The following is a 21,242-nucleotide window of genomic DNA, read 5'->3' as shown; positions in this document are numbered from 1 at the left end:
TCACAATATTCCAACATTTTTTGTGTAAATTACAACAATATATTGCTAGCACTTTTCTCATAAATGCACAACTTTGTTCTTTTTTTTTCCAACTCAAACTAGTATTGCTGTAAAACTTTATTTCCCTCATAGTTACACAATTTTTTTAAATGTTTTTAAAATTTTTGGTTTTACAATATTCCAACATATTTCTTGTAAATTACAGCAATATTTTGGTATCACTTAATTTTTTTTTAGAATTACATTAATTGCTAAATAATATTGCAGTTAAGACTTTTTTACAACATTTCAAAATTATTTTAACCTTTATTCTTACAATATTCCAATATCGTTTGTAAAATACAACCATGTTATAGTAATAAAATGTTTTAACATATTTTTGTAAAATAAGTAAAAAGACGCTTAAAGAGTTTGTCCTTGTATTTTTTCAAAGTGACAATTTCAAACAAAACCTTTTTTAAATTTCTACAATTTAATTTATAATAAATATAAGTGTAATTATTCCTGATTATAGCTAATTCAGTTTAATTATGAATGTTTTTAATTAGCTTTAAAAAAATACAATTAAAAAACGAATTAAAATATGGTTTTATTCCCATATTAATACATATATATTGTGTAGTATATATACATTATATACAACATTTTTATTTTTTAAATATGACTATACATCTTCTTAAATAAAACTATTTATATAAAAATATTACAAAGAATGTTCTCTGACTTTATTTTTTATAATATCATGAGTCGTTTCCTCATAGAAATGTGACTTGATTCCCAGAATATTAAACTTTTTTTTATATCATGACATTTCACGTTTGTCTTTAATATACTGTAACTACAGTTATTTATTTTTTAGCAGTTTTGAAAAACACATTTATTCCCCCTTATTTGTATCATTCATTTAAAATGTTAATGCAAAATTAATTATGCATATTCTATTTATTTACATCACTTTCCACTCATATAAAATATGAGATGTATAATTTTGGGTGCAAAAAGTCATAAGGTTTTACCGCTTCATAGTGAAATTTCGACTTCTATTTGCAAACATGGTTCTTTCTGAAATGTCACTGTAGTTAAAATGATTGTTTTCATCCACATCGCTCTTGTTTGTCATACCGGCCTTCAGGACGACTTCCATGGCCTTCCTTGCTCCTGCGAAGGCAGCGGCATGCACTGCAAAATGCCCCAGCTTGTTCTGCTGGCAGAGCCGCGCTCCGTGCTTTATCTTTAAGAGACAGTACAGATGTTTATTTGTTGGACAGGCACTGGGTGCATGCATGCAGGAATGTCCAATGGGAGTCTTTGGGTGCTTACCAACAAGCTGAGAGCGTTACAGTTGTTGAGGGAGCAGGCCATCATGCAAGGAGTGTTGCCAAGATCTCCTGACTGGTTGTAATCTACTGTGCTGTAGGAGAGCAGAAGCTGCGAGGACCAACAGTTCACTTTTAGTCACAGCCAGGTGTGTGAGCCGCCATACACAATACTCCTAAAGGGCCCCCCCATACCATTATAAACCCAAAGTGGCCACCCCGTACACACTTGATATGTTTACATGCACTGAAAAAAATAATAATTGCACGGATTTTGTTTAAATTAACTTTTTAAAACACATGGCCTGTCAAAAATAACGAGTTAACTCATGATTAATCACAACAAAATATTGCTTCAATCATGTACATATTCAGATTAATCCCGCAATCTATTTTCACTTGACATTCTCTATGATTGTTGTATGATCAGTGGTCAGGTCAAAGATGAGTGAGGAGACTCCAACTGGTGTGCTCGCTGGCAAATTTCACTTGTTAATATAATCAGACAGGATGTTACCAAGATGTACGCAAATACATTACTGCATGTGCATTTAATTAAAACGTTTTAAAAAGGTTCCTTTAGGACATTCCGACAATAAAATTGCATTTGTGTCCAAATATTGTGGTGTTTTTTAAAGTTAATTTAAATGATGCAAGCAAGTAATAACCTGTGATTAATCATGATTAATCCAAATTAAAAAGTGTAACCAATTATTTCACAGCACCGGTTAAAACCTTAATTAGGTTTTTGATTTTTTTTAAAAAGATGGGATTAATCTTAACCTACAACATATCTAGATACACCTTTGAAATCGATTGGTTTTGTTTAAAAAAAAAAAAAAAAAAATACCCCACATTTTATATAAAGTGGTCAAAATATGAATTTAAATAATTATGATTATGAATCAATCTGTTTCTAAATCTGTCAAGTTTCCTTTACTCTTTTATTATTTTACAAACCCCGTTTCCATATGAGTTGGGAAATTGTGTTAGATGTAAATATAAACGGAATACAATGATTTGCAAATCATTTTCAACCCATATTCAGTTGAATATGCTACAAAGACAACATATTTGATGTTCAAACTGATAAACATTTTTTTTTTTGCAAATAATCATTAACTTTAGAATTTGATGCCAGCAACACGTGACAAAGAAGTTGGGAAAGGTGGCAATAAATACTGATAAAGTTGAGGAATGCTCATCAAATACTTATTTGGAACATCCCACTGGTGAGCAGGCAAATTGGGAACAGGTGGGTGCCATGATTGGGTATAAAAGTAGATTCCATGAAATGCTCAGTCATTCACAAACACGGATGGGGCGAGGGTCACCACTTTGTCAACAAATGCGTGAGCAAATTGTTGAACAGTTTAAGAAAAACCTTTCTCAACCAGCTATTGCAAGGAATTTAGGGATTTCACCATCTGTGGTCTGTAATATCATCAAAGGGTTCAGAGAATCTGGAGAAATCACTGCACGTAAGCAGCTAAGCCTGTGACCTTCGATCCCTCAGGCTGTACTGCATCAACAAGCGACATTAGTGTGTAAAGGATATCACCACATGGGCTCAGGAACACTTCAGAAACCCACTGTCAGTAACTACAGTTGGTCGCTACATCTGTAAGTTTAAGTTAAAACTCTCCTATGCATGGCAAAAAACGTTTATCAACAACACCCAGAAACGCCGTCGGCTTCGCTGGGCCTGAGCTCATCTAAGATGGACTGATACAAAGTGGAAAAGTGTTCTGTGGTCTGACGAGTCCACATTTCAAATGTATTTTTGGAAACTGTGGACGTCGTGTCCTCCGGACCAAAGAGGAAAAGAACCATCCGGATTGTTATAGGCGCAAAGTTGAAAAGCCAGCATCTGTGATGGTATCGGGGTGTATTAGTGCCCAAGACATGGGTAACTTACACATCTGTGAAGGCGCCATTAATGCTGAAAGGTACATACAGGTTTTGGAGCAACATATGTTGCCATCCAAGCAACGTTACCATGGACGCCCCTGCTTATTTCAGCAAGACAATGCCAAGCCACGTGTTACATCAATGTGGTTTCATAGTAAAAGAGTGCGGGTACTAGACTGGCCTGCCTGTAGTGCAGACCTGTCTCCCATTGAAAATGTGTGGTGCATTATGAAGCCTAAAATACCACAACGCAGACCCCCGGACTGTTGAACAACTTAAGCTGTACATCAAGCAAGAATGGGAAAGAATTCCACCTGAGAAGCTTAAAAAATGTGTCTCCTCAGTTCCCAAACGTTTACTGAGTGTTGTTAAAAGGAAAGGCCATGTAACACAGTGGTGAACATGCCCTTTCCCAACTACTTTGGCACGTGTTGCAGCCATGAAATTCTAAGTTAATTATTATTTGCAAAAAAAAAAAAAAGTTTATGAGTTTGAACATCAAATATCTTGTCTCTGTAGTGCATTCAATTGAATATGGGTTGAAAATGATTTGCTAATCATTGTATTCCGTTTATATTTACATCTAACACAATTTCCCAACTCATATGGAAATGGGGTTTGTATTATTACATCTCTTATGTTTTCTCCCCCTGTCTTTTTTTTTTTTTTTGTCCTGTCCAGCTTCTCAGGCAAATCATATAGTTGATGTAGATGCTCATATCGGCTGTTCAGATTTACTTTACAAAAGAGAAGTGTAGGATACTTCTCTTGTTGCCTTATTTGTATTTGACTTTATTAACTGTATTTATATTATCATTTGGTGCAGTCGGGCCGGAGCAAGAGGGGATAGAAAGAGAAAAAAAGGAAGACATAGGGGGAAATTGTGCGGACAAGAGGGGGATAAGACAGAGAGACAAAAACAACAGCAAACACAACAATAACAACAACAACAGAACAACATCAGCAAATAGGATATGTACAAATATGATGGTAAAAGTGATAGCAAAAAAGCAGTTAGTGAAATAAATAATACAGAAATGACAATGAACATTATTACACTACAAATGGAGAAAAACACATACCAATAGAAATAGGACTATTGATATAATACCAATAATTTACCTCTATTATCAACAATACAGTTGTTCAAATGCAACAATACATATATGTAATGATAACTAGAGATACAAAAGAAAGCAGATAAATAGAGGGGAAGAAAGAGAAGCCAGCTATATTAACCTTGTAGATTGTTATAGTAAAAATAGGTTAAGCTTTGTCAGTGTGCAAGTTATCCATTTTTAATTTAGGTAGGTCCAGGTGTACCACAACATGTCAACAATGAAACCGAATGAAGGAAAATGCTCTGTTGTTGGTTGCTTTAACCAGCACAAATCACTACACAAACTTTCAGTCTTAGCTGAAGTAAAAAGTGCTTTACTTTGAACTGTTATGATTCGTGGCAATGTCTGAATGATACATTAGCAATGTTGGCTTGAGTTGTTGTATGGCTAGCGTAGCCTTCTACTGTATGACAATAGCGAAAACAAAGAATGATTTTCTTAAAAACGACTTTTAATTGGCTCAGTGCCTCCTGTGTTTGGCAATGACACCTAGTAATATAATCCGATATCACACATGGCGTAGTCGGCTCGAGCCTCTATTGTTTACAAGGTTTTGAATCAACAGTGTAGTAAAAGTATTGACATAATATAGAATAGAAAAACATTTTATTGTCATTTTACACATGTATACGTCTCGGATATAGAATTGGAACGATAAAGACTCGGTTGAAGTATAACCTTAGCCAGCGTATCGTATGAGATTTGCAGTACGGCTTCTTTCCTTTCTCTCTTCTGCCCGCATCATCTCCTGCTTGAGCCGACTACAGAACATGGTGAGCCGCTGTTCTCGCTATATCATATGTGATGTTGTGGTGTGGTGAAAGTCAATTAAAAACTAGATATGCTGGTGACGATCACCGATTTCTATATTCCATACGGTCTTTGCAAAACAAAAACAAAAATGAGGCTGCCCCAGCAGGGACATAGGTTCACTCAGTGTGTGGGGGCATGGTAAGGAGGGCTTCATTTGCATCTAATAATTCAGCCCAGAAGGGGCTTAAAGATAGGTCTTTACTGCAAAATCTGTGCAAAATTTTGACCAAATAACCATCATTACATGTTATGTAGACCACAATAAAGTGTTGTAAAAATAGAAAAAAATACCTAATATGAGCCCTTTAAAAAAAACTAGTGACGCAACTAATTGTAAGGGTCCTTGAATGCACCACAGTCATGGCAATATTTCTATATTTTTAATATGGGGGTGTAGTAGTCTTAGACATTCTTAATGTGATTCAAGCAAACTTATTATTGAACTTCCACAGCTATATTATTTGGACTGGCAAAAACTCATGGGAGGAGTTCGGGGAAGCCATGGAAAACGACTTCCAGACGGCTTCGAAGCGATTCTGGACCACCATCCGCCGCCTCAGGAAGGGGAAGCAGTGCACTGTATGGTGGGGATAGTGTTCTGCTGACCTCGACTGCGGATGTTGTGGATCGGTGGAGGGAATACTTCGAAGACCTCCTCAATCCCACCAACACGTCTTCCAATGAGGAAGCAGTGCCTGGGGAATCTGTGGTGGGCTCTCCTATTTCTGGGGCTGAGGTTGCTGAGGTAGTTAAAAAGCTCCTCAGTGGCAAGGCCCCGGGGGTAGATGAGATCCGCCTGGAGTTCCTTAGGGCTCTGGATGCTGTGGTGCTGTCTTGGTTGACAAGACTCTGCAGCATCGCGTGGACATCGGGGGCGGTACCTCTGGATTGGCAGACCGGGGTGGTGGTTCCTCTCTTTAAGAAGGGGAACCAGAGGGTGTGTTCTAACTATCGTGGGATCACACTCCTCAGCCTTCCCGGTAAGGTCTATTCAGGTGGTAAGGTCTATTCAGGTGTACTGGAGAGGAGGCTACGTTGGATAGTCAAACCTCGGATTCAGGAGGAACAGTGTGGTTTTTGTCCTGTTTGTGGTACTGTGGACCAGCTCCATACTCTCAACAGGGTCCCTGAGGGTGCATGGGAGTTTGCCCAACCAGTCTATATGTGTTTTGTGGACTTGGAGAAGGCATTCCACCGTGGAAGTCCTGTGGGGAGTGCTCAGAGAGTATGGGGTATCGGACTGTTTGATTGTGGCGGTCCGCTCCCTGTATGATCAGTGTCAGAGCTTGGTCCGCATTGTCGGCAGTAAGTCGGACCCGTTTCCATTGAGGGTTGGACTCCGCCAAGGCTCATGGGCAAAAATATTGCCCCAAGTGGAGGAGTTTGAGTACCTCGGAGTCTTTTTCACGAGTGAGGGAAGAGTGGATCGTGAGATCAACAGGCGTATCGGTGCGGCGTCTTCAGTAATGCGGACGCTGTATCGATCCGTTGTGGTGAAGAAGGAGCTGAGCCGGAAGGCAAAGCTCTCAATTTACCGGTCGATCTACGTTCCCATCCTCACCTATGGTCATGAGCTTTGGGTTATGACCGAAAGGACAAGATCACGGGTACAAGCGGCCAAAATTAGTTTCCTCCGCCTGGTGGCCGCTGCTCCTCCCCATCGAGAGGAGCCAGATGATGTGGTTCGGGCATCTGGTCAGGATGCCACCTGAACGCCTCCCTAGAGAGGTGTTTCGGGCCCAATCGACCGGTAGGAGGCCACGGGGAAGACCCAGGACACGTTGGGAAGACTATGTCTCCCGGCTGGCCTGGGAACGCCTCGGGATCCCCCGGGAGTAGCTGGACGAAGTGGCTGGGGAGAGGGAAGTCTGGGCTTCCCTGCTTAGGCTGCTGCCCCCCGCGATCCTACCTGTCTAAGTTGTCGCCTGCCTCTCACCCAATGTCAGCTGGGATTGCCGTCTGCCGAACTGACTCTGCACGCCATTAGCACTATTCATAATTTGTTCATGTAGTACATAGATGTGTTTTGCACAAGGGAGTCCCTATAACAGGTGTGTGAGTTCACCTCCACCAGATTGTTGTGTCCCTTGCTGATAGCCAAGTGCAGAGGGGACAGCAGGGCCTTGTTGAGGATGTTCGGCGCGGCCCCCAGTTCCATTAGAGCCGTGCAGCTCTCCGCCTTGTTCTTGTCCACGGCCCAGTGAAGGGGCACGTTGCCGTGCACGTCGCAGCTGTTGAGAACTTTAGAGGGAGGATGTGGACATAAGTGCAGTTAATATATTAAAATGGTCGATACACTTTCATGACCAATGGAGACGGATGAAGTACCATGCGGGCCCATGACAGCGCTGATTAATTGGATGAGGGCGACATGGCCGCCCGCGGAGGCGTGATGAACGGGACTTGCTTCGTTCTCATCTTTCTCACTTAGGACCTCAGGGTTCTTCCTCACCAGGTTCTCCAGCAGAGCCTGGTCACCCTTCTCGGCCAACTAGCACATGGCATTACGTACACATATTTATTATCTACTGTTGTATTATTATTTGTTTGTGTGGTTTTTATTAATTTTTAATTTGGGTAAGTTTACATTTGCTTGGGGACAAATATGTTGTATAGTTATAAATTTGTGGAGAATACAACTTTTTTGTAATATAAAAATATACACAATGACTATTCACATATCACTTTTTTTTTAAATTTATATTTCATTAGTCTTTTTCTCATAAAAGTATGACTTTATTCCTATTAAATTTGTATATATTTGTGTTCACAGTATGTAACTTTGCTGTCATAATAGCTGTACTTTTTTCAAAAAGTACAGCTTAATTCCTGTAATATCAAAAGAACAATCTGTCTTTATTTTTGTAATGGTAGTTATACTAATATAAGATGATATAATATCACGTAGGCTAAAATATGATGTTCTACCATCGAGAATACTTCTTTGTCGTAATGCATGACTTTTATCTTGTAATATTACAAGACCTTTTTTTGTGAAATGCAATTTTATTCCTGTAATATTAAAATAAAAATGGGTCTTTATTCCTGTAATATTATAAGTACCGTATTTTTCGGACTATAAGTCGCAGTTTTTTTCATAGTTTGACCGCGCTCCAGTTCGACTTATATGTTTTTTTCCTTCTTTATTATGCATTTTCGGCAGGTGCGACTTATACTCCGGTGCGACTTATACTCCGAAAAATACGGTAGTAGTTATAGATATACATACTTTATATAGAATGATAAAATATAATATACAAAGTATGACTTCATTCCCATGATTTTTTTTTGATTTTTTCATAATACATCCATGCATCCATTTTCTATACCTCATTAGGATCACAGGTAAACTGGAGCTTATCACAGCTGATTTTGGACAAGAGGGTACACCCAGTTATATACATTTTTTTAATTATATGAACTTATTGCCCTGGAAAATGAAACTTAATTCCTATTGTAATTCTTTTGATATTAGTCGTAATAATATTAAAATATAATATATTATAATACAACTTTTTTTCTATAATTACTATTATTTCCTTATAATAGGTCTATGTAACTTTTTCTCGTGAAATACAACTTAATTCCAGCAATGTTAAGAGACAAATATCCATCTTCATCCCTGTAATACTATAAAATATATTTATCTTACTAAAAGTGTTGTGTTTGTAAATATATTACATATATATATATATATATTGCTAAATTATTTACAAACACTATAAGCCAATACAGAATTAATTATTGCTTTTGTCTACTTATTTTACACTGTGTAATTTATTATGCTCAAACAATTCTGGGTGAAATAAGGGAATATTTTTTTGATATTGTTATTTTTACAATAAAAGTATCGGTATAGGCGACGTTGTTCCTGTATTTAATTGGTATTGGATGGATTTGCAATATTGTGCACCTCTAGAAGATATCTTGTATATAAAGAAAGTAATCAACGGTGTATTACAGCCTAACCTCAAAGACATTTAGACACGCCATGGCTGTATCGTCATCTTCTATTACATATGTATAACAACTTGTCATTCGGGCCACCTCCCTGCCGAAGTTCATCACTCAGCTGCCAATCAGCACCGTCGGCCCCTGTGAGGACGGAAAGACAAACCATATCAGGATGTACAGTATCGCGCCGTGTCTCCATCCTGCTGTACATTAGCAAGGACGTGGCTGAGAGGGTAGATAAGGCCTTAAGCCGAGTCTTGAGGGGAAATTGGCCCAGATGACTTTGTCCTTACCCGGAAGGGCATTCAGATCCGGGAGGTTGGGGTTGTTGAGAAAAGCAATTATGTGGGGGGCTTGTTTCAGCTGGTGGTCCTGGGTGGGTGAGATTGAAGCAAATTGTCATTGTACACCATTTGAGTGTTTTAATAACAATATCAGTGTTTCCCGACTTTTGTTGATTCGCAATACAACGTAAACCGTTGGCCAACCAAAAAGTAACCACAGAACACTATACGACTATACGGTATAGTGTTCTGTGGTTACTTTTTGGTTGGCCAAGCGGACGTGATGACAGGCTGTCCCCACTCAGATCCGCACGGACCGGGAGGGGGCGTGCCTTAAGTCCGGCTGGAAATCGGGAGAATTTGGAGAATGGTTGTCTCAGGGAGAGGCACTGAAATTCGGGAGGGTTCTTCTTTTCTTTTGTCGAGCACAAAGAAAAGAACATTTTAGTTAAATGTAAGTTGTGTCTTGGATCAAAGATCCCGTCTCCTGCCCAAAACAACAATTCAAATCTGCCTGGTTAGGCTCTATGTATGTCACATCTGCCTTCCTTAGGTGAAGCCAGCTTTACAGCTATGTTGTTGATTAATTGATTGATTGAAACTTTTATTAGTAGATTCCGTACAATTGACCACTAAATGGTAACACCCAAATAAGTTTTTTAACTTGTTTAAGTCGGGGTCCACTTAAATTGATTCATGATACAGATATATACTATCAAATATATACTAACATCATAATACAGTCATCACACAAGATAATCATCAGAGTATATACATTGAATTATTTACATTATTTACAATCCGGGGTGTGGGATATGGAGGGGGGGTGGGAGGGGGTTAGGTTTGGTTGGTATCAACACTTCAGTCATCAACAATTGCATCATCAGAGAAATGGACATTGAAACAGTGTAGGACTGACTTGGTAGGATATGTACAGCAAGTAGTGGACACAGAGAGAGAGATCAGAAAGTATAAGAAAAAGTGTCTACATTTGATTATTTACAATCCGAAGAGGTATTATGTGGAAGGGAGGGTGTTAGTTTAGGGTTGTAGTTGCCTGGAGGTGTTCTTTTAGTGCGGTTTTGAAGGATGATAGAGATGCCCTTTCTTTTACACCTGTTGGGAGTGCATTCCATATTGAAGTGGCATAGAAAGAGAATGAGTTAAGACCTTTGTTAGTTCGGAATCTGGGTTTAACGTGGTTAGTGTTAGTGTTAGTGTTATTATGCTGTTTGTTACTTATGTATGTTATGTTGCAGCTATTTAAAATAGTTTTGTCAATTTGTTCTGGCCTGAAATAAATTGGCCCTTTGAAACATATCTTTGTCTTTGTGTGTTGTATGTAGACCACATTGCTTAGCAGAGTTCAGTGATGCAAATGCATGTCAAGTTGATCAACAGATTGTATTATTCTCCAGTGCAATAACAGTACTGAAATGAAGGCTAAAAGGGCATTAATGGGAGCTTTAAAAAAAAAAAAGTAGAAGAAGTAACTAAATAGTTACTTTTCACAGTAACGCATTACTTTTTGGTGTAAGTAACTGAGTTAGTAACTGAGTTACTTTTGAAATAAAGTAACTAGTAACTGTAACTAGTTACTGGTTTTCAGTAACTAACCCAACACTGTATATATATATATATATATATATATATATATATATATATATATATATATATGTCTGTTTTTTTTTACAAAACAAAAAAGTACAAATTCAAGGAAATAGAGCAAAACGATGTAATTTAAAGGAATGAAAAAGATGAAATTGTAATTTTAATAACGAATACTGATGCTTAGTCACCGATAACACAAAGTTGACACAATGTTTTGTTTTTACATATGGATATATATCTGTTTGTTTTTTTGCTTATTTAATTTTTACAAAATAAAAAGAACAAACGTCGGAAAAAAGAACACAAAGATGTAATGTAATGAAAAAAGCTGTAATGTTAGTACTAATAACTAATAAAGATATGCTTTGTCACCGATAACGCAACGTTTTGTCTTTAGAATATACATATATATGTCTGTTTATATTTATAAAGGCCTCTGCATGCTTTGACTTTTCAGTACGTGGCTATTTGTGGACAAAGTTTGGACACTCTGATTAAACTGTCTCTACAGTTATGACGCTGGTATTGGTAGATGAACGAATGTCTTAAAGGCATTTAAATCAATCAAACATAAATGTGCCACAGCACTGTGGTTAGGAATCACTGGTTCATATTATAGTGTTGTTTCTTCCACTTCCACACTGTGTCGGTGTCCCAACACTTTTGCTCACTAGGTATTGGCAGCGCAATGTGTTATAATGTAATAATGGCGTTGAGCGATATGTGTAATAAGATACATTAAGGATGATTCCGGTATGTTCCATCAATATCTTACCGTTTATCATTTTATCATCTTACCACAATGCAACAGTAGCAGCCGCGTAAATACCCACAAAGAACTTCATGCTTCACCATGATCCAGGAAATGTCCATTCATTGTATTCATATTAGATCAAATGATGATGATGGTGGGGATGACGGCACGCCCGTTTCCGGGCAACGTCTGCAAATGACTCCCATTTGCTTTATTGCTGCAGTGCTAACATTGCTGTTTTTATATTTGTGGAACAATATAGTAAAATTGCATTGGTACAATGCATGATTATGTTCTATCATTTTTCAGCAGTCTCAATGGAGTCATTGTTCGAATGAAAGGTGAGCTGTAGCCTGTGCTCATGCACACCTGTTGAAATCACACCAGAAAATTGTATTATGACATTCAAAACAAGTTAAAAAATGTATTTAATATTTTTAAATGGCTTTAAAATGTTTTAATTAATTTATTTGAGTATTAGTCAAAACTTTGAATACATGATTAAGTGGAGACAATTGTCTCATAATCATAATAAATGCACAATTAAAAAAAAAACTATAGCAAATGGCATCTACCTCTACAATATTAATATTAGTTATTTGTAGAATAATATTGATCTATTTTACCTAAAAATGTTATATATTTTTTTATATTTGTAAATAATTAGTGATAATGCATACTTTTTGTAATGTTTGATTGTCCAAGTAAAAACATGTGATCAATATTTGCGTTTACTAAAAACTACTGTCTACCCGTACCATATAATTATAATAGTATACATTTATTTGATTTATTTTGGAGGGTTGTAATTGTGTTGTAAAGTCTCCTTATATTATAAATAAGCATGTAAGCGTGCATGTTGGACACTTCCATATATACAGTAACTTCTTATAACCAGCATAAAACATGTCATTGTTATCAGAATAAAACTGTGGCAATTCAAGAAAATAGTCCAAGTATGGCATGAAAAAAACCTGTCATTTTACAAGAGCAAAGGTGTAAAATTATGAGTATAAAGTTATAATGTTACAAGTAGAAGTTTTGCACAAATATTTAATGACATTACTTAATTATCATGTACTGTAGAAGTGGCTGCAAGGCAAGCATCATTTGATTACTTTTGGCAGTTTTTTTTTACATGTTTAACTCTTATTCTAAAGCATCTTTCCAAGTAATGTGTAAAAAAAAACAAAAAAACAAGACTTACACTGTGAAGACAATCGTAGATGTTGTCCCTTCAGAGCTGCAAACCGCCCTTCTTTCTTCTGCAGACAAAATGCTGTCCCCTGCGACCTGAACACTTTGATCATGTTGCACCGAGCTTGAGGCCATGCCCATTTTCTAATGAGAGGAAATATGAGTGACGGCTGCAAAATCTCACAAACACTGCAAAAGTAAAGGAAGTGTGGCATGATTCCATACTTCACTGTTGTTACTATTTGAAAGGTGTGGGATTGTGTGGAGGTTGTGTGACATTTGAACAAAGCTGACCACCAGCCATTAGAGCTTTTCTTCACGAGCGGAAGAAAGCAATTTCTTTCTTTACCGCCCATGTTTGTTTGTTTTTCCTTCTTTCCGTCTGCTTTTTCCAATAAAGTCTGAAAACTGAAACAAGTATGACCTTTAAAACCCCCTTGTTGATGGTGGGATTAAGAAATACTCCTCTGGGGAATCCTTATCATGCAGGATTATCAGATGAGGTACATCATTAACAAAGGATTATACAAGTATTCTGACTGGTATCTTCAGGGGAAGAAGTACTGTATTTTTCGGACTATAAGTCGCTCCGGAGTATACGTCGCAACGACCGAAAATGCACAATAAAGAAGGAAAAAAAACATATACACGTCGCACTGGAGTATAAGTCGCATTTTTGGGGGAAATTTATTTGATAAAACCCAACACCAAGAATAGACATTTGAAAGGCAATTTTAAATAAATAAATAATAGTGAACAACAGGCTGAATAAGTGTACGTTATATGAGGCATAAATAACCAACTGAGAACGTGCCTGGTATGTTAATGTAACATATTATGGTAAGAGTCATTCAAATAGCTATAACACATAGAACATGCTATACGTTTACCAAACAATCTGTCACTCCTAATCGCTAAATCCCATGAAATCTTCCTCCCCGGTGTCGCCTCTGGTATGTCCTTTCTTTTTGCTGCTCGATTGCCGTTCTCTGCAGCATATTTCACTACGTCCAGTTTGTAATCTGCAGTATATGATTTCCTTTTCGGTGCCATTTTAGTTCAGCCCTTCTCAGTTTTTATAAGTTACCGCCAATGTTGAAGTGATCCATTTTTATAGCTACGGACGTAGTAGCAGGTAGCATCCCATGACCCACAATGCACTTGTGCCATGACCCTCCCCCGCCAAATTCTTATTGGTTGACGTGTGAGTGACGATTGCTGCCATTTGCTTCGTCTCTTACGTGAATGAGCTAAATAATATTATTTGATATTTTACGGTAATGTGTTAATAATTTCACACATAATTCGCTCCGGAGTATATGTCGCACCCACGGCCAAACTATGAAAAAAACTGCGATTTATAATCCGAAAAATGCGGTACTTTCTGGGGATCACAACAATACCATCCATCCATCCATCTTCTTCCGCTTATCCGAGGTCGGGTCGCGGGGGCAGCAGCCTAAGCAGGGAAGCCCAGACTTCCCTCTCCCCAGCCACTTCGTCCAGCTCTTCCTGTGGGACCCCGAGGCGTTCCCAGGCCAGCCGGGAGACATAGTCTTCCCAACGTGTCCTGGGTCTTCCCCGCGGCCTCCTACCGGTCGGCCGTGCCCTAAACACCTCCCTAGGGAGGCGTTTGGGTGGCATCCTGACCAGATGCCCGAACCACCTCATCTGGCTCCTCTCCATGTGGAGGAGCAGCGGCTTTACTTTGAGCTCCCCCCGGATGGCAGAGCTTCTCACCCTATCTCTAAGGGAGAGCCCCGCCACCCGGCGGAGGAAACTCATTTCGGCCGCTTGTACCCGTGATCTTGTCCTTTCGGTCATAACCCAAAGCTCATGACCATAGGTGAGGATGGGAACGTAGATCGACCGGTAAATTGAGAGCTTTGCCTTCAGGCTCAGCTCCTTCTTCACCACAACGGATCGATACAGCGTCCGCATTACTGAAGACGCCGCACCGATCCGCCTGTCGATCTCACGATCCACTCTTCCCTCACTCGTGAACAAGACTCCGAGGTACTTGAACTCCTCCACTTGGGGCAAGATCTCCTCCCCAACCCGGAGATGGCACTCCACCCTTTTCCGGGCGAGAACCATGGACTCGGACTTGGAGGTGCTGATTCTCATCCCAGTCGCTTCACACTCGGCTGAGAACCGATCCAGCAAGAGCTGAAGATCCTGGCCAGATGAAGCCATCAGGACCACATCATCTGCAAAAAGCAGAGACCTAATCCTGCAGCCACAAAACAAGATACCCTCAACGCCTTGACTGCGCCTAGAAATTCTGTCCATAAAAGTTATGAACAGAATCGGTGACAAAGGGCAGCCTTGGCGGAGTCCAACCCTCACTGGAAACCTGTCCGACTTACTATAGTTTACAATACTATAGTTTGTTTTTTCCCAGTGAACTAATCAACTAAATTACTCTTTGTCGGACTTCCGGTTTGGGCAAGATGGAGTAGACACGTGTTGAGTCTCCCTCCCACAACTTTTTACATTGCCACTCTTTTAAAACTCCATAAACTACGCCAGCGAGTCGGCGAGCGGGTGATTATATCACTCCGGAGTTGCAACCGGCCAGAAATGCCAACTCACTCGACGAAGCGGAGCGCCAGAGATACCAGTGCCGGACCTAGCTCCTCCGACGGGGGTGCCGGCGAAGTCAACATGTCGGCTATAGCTAGTCTTCTGGAAGAGCACCGCCAAGCCCTCTCAGCAGACTTCAGGACAGCAATTTCTACACTCGAGACAAAGATTGATAAGGTACACACCAAGGTCTCTGAACATTCTCAGAAAATTACTGCACTCGAGGAAAATGCTACTTTGCAAAACGAACGCCTGCTAGCATTGGAAGCAACATGTGCTAAGCTAACGGAGATCGAAGCTAAGCTGCGGGCTAAAGTTAGCGACCTCGAATCCCGGAGTCGGCGAAATAACATCCGAGTGGTCGGCATACCAGAGTCCGTGGAAGGGCCACGTCCAACTACCTTTTTTGCGGAGCTACTGAAGGAGATTTTTGACGAGGATTTCTTTGAATCACCGCCGGAGTGCGACCGGGCCCATCGGACACTCACTAGCAAGCCGAAGCCAGACCAGAGACCGAGGCCCGTTCTGATACGGCTACACAAGTACCAGGTGAAGGAGAGAATTATCCGCGAGGCCAGGGCCAGGAGAGGCAAGCTACAATACCGAGGGTACCCCGTCGCCATCTATGAGGACTACGCGCCTGAAGTGGTCGAACAACGCCTAAAATACCGCGATGTGATGACGGAGCTCTACCAAATGGGCCTACGACCAGCATTATTGTTCCCGGCCAGGCTTGTCATAGTAACGAAGGATGGTGGTAAGACGAGATTCGGATCGGTTATAGAGGCCAAGGACTTCTTGACATCAATCCGCACACAAGATACCTGATGGGTTTGGACGACTTTTTACCCCTACAAAACGGCTGGACTTGACAACAATTTGCACCTTGACTGTGCAGCCCCTGGAATAAAAACTGTAAGTTCAACTTTTCTAGAGGCCTGATTTATGACAACTTTGCATTCATTGTGGACACTGTGGGCCTTCGTTTGTTTTGCTGTTCTATGCACTAACCACCACTTTAGATGTGTGCTCATAATAGGAAGCAATGTTTGAGTGTTGCAATTTACACACTGGCTAACACATAATTTTCCAACATGGATGGTCGTGACGTAACACATTTTGATTATGCATCCTATTTTTTTGTTTAATTTGATCTAATCATTCGTATGTACGTTATGAGGCACTCCTTGGTCCAAAATACACCACTAAAGCTATTGATGCACTGTACATTTTGGTGTTGAGCAAACGCTGTTTATGTGCCTTGTTTGTTTATTTCAACTTAATATTTCCTATATTACTATACACTCAGGTTGGGATACGTCTCGCGAATGTTGGCTCACTTTAAATTCTTATTTTGCTTTATGGAGTTCATTACTGTTACTGTAAGGGAGGAGACTCCGGAAGTTAGCATTAGTCAAGTTAGGCTAAGTAAGAGCGAGAGAGCTCAAATAAGGTTCTTATTTAGGGTGGGTAGCAAGGGTAATTGTATTCTAATTTGTTGGGGTTTGTTGAAATGTGTCTTTCTGTCATTACTAGTTTTTTTTTTTTTTTTTTTTATTATTCTTTCTTTTTTTCTTACCTGGGTGTTTTGTACCACTTTGTTATTTTTATTTTTTGCTGCTATACCTTCCCTCTCTCCCTCCCATCCCTCCCCGTGGGGTCTAAGGCGTGTCAGACAGATTTACTGTTGGGGTCTAGTGGATGGCGGATGCTGGTAGGATGACGAGTGGCGGAGTGCGTATCATCTCTTGGAACACCAAAGGCATGAACAACGCCGTCAAAATTGGTAAGGTCTTAACTCGTCTGCAGCATCTTAAAGGGGACATTATATTTCTGCAAGAAACACACCTGAAGACATCAGAAAATCTCCGTATTAAGAGGTCTTGGATGAGCCATTTATTCCATTCCAAATTTTCTGCTAGGGCTAGGGGTTCGGCCATAATTATCCATAAGCGTGTTATGTTTGAGCCAGCAGACGTTATAGAAGATAAAGAGGGTCGCTATGTTGTGGTTTCGGGCACGTTACAGAATACACCGGTAATTTTAGTCTCTGTGTATGCACCTAACTGGGATGATGACACTTTTTTCACAAGACTTTTTGCTAGGATCCCCAACGTTGACAGCCACCGCATAATCGTAGGCGGGGATTTTAACTTAGTCCAGGATGCGATTCTTGATCGATCTTCCCATACCCGAAATACACTATCCAAAGCAGCAGAGGCTGTGTCAACTTATGCAAACCAAGTTGGACTTTCGGATCCCTGGAGATTCAGGAACCCACATGGGAAGGCATTTTCATTTTTCTCGCACGTTCACCATTCGTTTTCCCGTATTGATTTCTTTTTAATAGATAACAATCTCTTGCATTGTATTAATGCATGCGACTACCACCCGATAGCCGTCTCTGACCACGCGCCAATCTCAGTCGACATTAAATTTCCGCAAGGTGTAACCGGCCGCACAATGTGGAGGTTCAGCTCACACTTGCTCTCAGACATTAAGTTCAAAGATTTTATTGAAACAGAAATTCGTACCTATATTGAGTTTAATGACACCCCTGACATCGGAAACAGCACTTTGTGGGAAGCACTTAAGGCTACTATCCGAGGACAGATGAAATCTTATATTTCCAGGATGAGGAGGACTGAGAGGGCTAGGTTGACGGAAATTGCTAAAGAACTCCTCGACCTCGACAATGTATACGCTGTTTGTCCATCTCCAACCCTGTATAAAAAGCGTATTCTGCTACACTCAGAACATGACCTGCTTATGACGCACATAGTAGAGAGACAACTGCGACAATCCAAACAATGCTTCTATGAACACGGAGACAAGGCCGGCCGACTTTTAGCTCAACGGGCCAGAGCTGCTTGCGCATCGCGGTCGATCCCCAAAATTAAACTACCCGATGGTAGTTATACTTCCGATCCAGTGGATATTAATAGGTGTTTTTCCGAATTTTACACTAAATTATACACTTCTGAATGCTCTCCTGTCTCCGCGATTTGCCCCAAACCCCTCGATTCATTAACATATCCTTGCATTGATATATACATTGCCAGGGAGCTGGGTAGACCTATCTCCTCGTCGGAGATACAGGAGGCAATCCGATCTATGCAAAATGGGAAGTCGCCCGGCCCTGATGGTTTCACAGTTGAATTTTACAAGGCTTACTCATTATTGTTATCCCCCATTTTAGCAAGAATGTTTAATGATTCCTTCAACGCCGGCCGCTTACCAAGGACCTTGTCAGAAGCTTTCATCTCACTACTTCTTAAGAAAGACAGAGATGCTACCTCTTGTGGTTGCTACAGACCGATCTCACTTTTGAACGTGGACTGCAAGATTCTGGCGAAAGTTCTCTCTATACGTCTTCAAGCCATGATGCCCTCAATAATTTCGGCTGATCAGACAGGTTTCACGCTGGGGAGGCATCCATTCTTCAATACCAGAAGATTGTTGAATATAGTTCTCTCTCCACCATCTGATACTCCGGAGGTTGTGGTGGCGCTGGATGCGGAGAAGGCGTTCGATAGGGTGGAGTGGGGCTACTTATTTTTTATTATGGAGAAATTTGGTTTTGATTCTAAATTTATTTCTTGGGTTAGAGTCCTGTACGAGACTCCACTTGCCTCCGTACATACTAACGGCATCCGTTCAGCGTACTTCCCTCTCCAGCGTGGGACCCGGCAGGGATGTCCACTTTCACCCTTGCTGTTTAATATAGCCATTGAACCGCTTGCTATTTGGCTTAAGAATTGGGAGGAATTTAAGGGTATCACTCGTTTCGGTCGGGTTCATAAGCTCTCCCTATATGCCGACGATCTTCTGTTGTTCGTTTCAGACCCCTCATCCTCGCTTCCCCATATACTATCGATTCTGGATCAGTTCGGTCGTTTGTCAGGGTACAAACTGAATATTCAGAAAAGCGAACTATTTTTTGTGAATAATTTGGCAAGGTCACTCCCGCGCTCACAATTCCCCTTTAAGATCTCGGAGGAAGGATTTAAATACTTGGGTGTGTTCGTCTCGAATTCTCCCACAGAGCTGTTCCGGAAAAACTTTCAAGCACTGTTGGACAAATGTAAATCGGACTTGTCCAGGTGGGCTGCCCTCCCCCTATCCCTAGTTGGCCGCATTAACCTCATAAAAATGATTTTACTTCCGAAATTTTTATATCTCTTTCAGCACATCCCTATATGTCTCAACAAATCATTTTTTGTTGGCCTTGATCAACAACTTCTTGCTTTCATTTGGCAAAACAGGCCAGCCCGCCTTGGGAAAGCCACTCTACAGCTCCCTAAGGCGGAGGGTGGTCTAGCACTTCCAAACTTTAGAAATTATTTCTGGGCCTGCAATATTAATAAACTTCTGTACTGGGCCCATTGCGACTCCCCAGCCGCCTGTCCACCTTGGGCTCACATAGAGGTGGCATCGTCTAATGGTTCCCTGCACGCGGTGATTTGCTCACAGCTACCATTATGTTCATTGGGGACCTCCCTAAACCCAGTTGTTAAAAATACCATTAAAATTTGGACTCAATTTAGGAAACATCACGGCTTGCACAAGGCTTCCAGCGGTGCTCCGATTTTGAACAATCCCGCCTTTCTCCCTGCCTGCTCGGATTCTGCGTTTTGAACTTGGTCGACTAACGGACTTAAAATTATCAATGACCTGTACCACGATGGAGTGTTCTCTTCCTTCGCTTCTCTGTCAACAAGATACAATCTGCCTAATACTCATTTCTTTCGATACCTCCAAACAAGGCATTTTATTAAAAAACAATTTCCTCATTTTCCCAACCGCCCCCCAGAAGCAGAAATCGATCGGTTTCTCTCCTTTGACTCTGACCAACGACGTTTGATATCTGTCATATATAATGAAATCGGCCTTCTGAATCCACTTAATACTTCACCTGTCAGAGAATCATGGGAGCATGACCTTGGAGCACCTATACCTGACGGGAGGTGGAGGGAGGCTTTGAGGCTGGTACATTCATCGTCCATATGCGCTAGGCATGGCCTAATACAATGTAAGGTATTACATAAAGCACATTTCACCAATGCTAGACTGGCTAAAATATACCCCAACCATAGCGACACTTGTAACCGCTGTAGACAATCCCCAGCTGACCATTTGCATATGTTCTGGACGTGCCCAAAACTCTCAAGTTTTTGGTCGGCTATTTTCGACACTGTTGGGCAGGCCCTCGATAGGACAATAACACCCAGCCCGCTGACTGCCCTTTTTGGCGTTCCCCAGGTGGACGGTTTACCTGCAACCGCTCGTCATGTCATTGCGTTAACGACTCTGCTGGCTAGGCGTACAATTCTTTTTAAATGGAAGCTTGCGTCTCCGCCGAGCCATAACAGTTGGATACAAGATGTCTTGCGGTGTCTCCAGTTAGAGAAGCTTCGGTTCTCCCAGAAAGGATCTGTGTCATCTTTCCATAAAACTTGGGGCCCCCTCCTAGACCTTATTAGAGACAAGCTTGACATCACCCCAAGCGATTCGAGTAACACAACTTAGACAGAGCTGACCGCTGAAGCCCCCCCGCCCCCCCGACCCTCACTCCCTGTGTTTACTTACTTTTACGTTTTATTTTTATATATTTATTTTTTATTTTTTTTGCACATCTTATGTAGTATTTATTTACTTATTTACCTTATTTATTTTTTGTTTATCTTTAATATAT

General features: G+C 40.5%; 1 protein-coding gene across 1 annotated transcript in view; it reads right to left on the bottom strand.

Annotated features, from left to right (window-relative positions):
• trpa1b (transient receptor potential cation channel, subfamily A, member 1b) overlaps positions 1–9,226 on the bottom strand; it is a 59,800-nt gene extending 50,574 nt beyond the window's left edge. The window contains exons 1-5 of the mRNA XM_061965425.1: positions 9,131–9,226; positions 7,490–7,652; positions 7,227–7,402; positions 1,321–1,428; positions 1,123–1,231 (exon numbers count right to left, since the gene is read on the bottom strand). Of these exons, the coding sequence (XP_061821409.1) occupies positions 1,123–1,231; positions 1,321–1,428; positions 7,227–7,402; positions 7,490–7,652; positions 9,131–9,226 (652 nt within the window). The remainder of the gene's footprint in view (positions 1–1,122; positions 1,232–1,320; positions 1,429–7,226; positions 7,403–7,489; positions 7,653–9,130) is intronic.
• Between the last annotated feature and the right edge of the window lie 12,016 nt (positions 9,227–21,242).

Source organism: Nerophis lumbriciformis, linkage group LG07 (assembly GCF_033978685.3).
Source record: "Nerophis lumbriciformis linkage group LG07, RoL_Nlum_v2.1, whole genome shotgun sequence".
Classification (NCBI taxonomy): domain Eukaryota; kingdom Metazoa; phylum Chordata; class Actinopteri; order Syngnathiformes; family Syngnathidae; genus Nerophis; species Nerophis lumbriciformis.
Note: the sequence above shows the minus strand (reverse complement) of the source record. Positions and strands in the feature narration are given on the sequence as shown.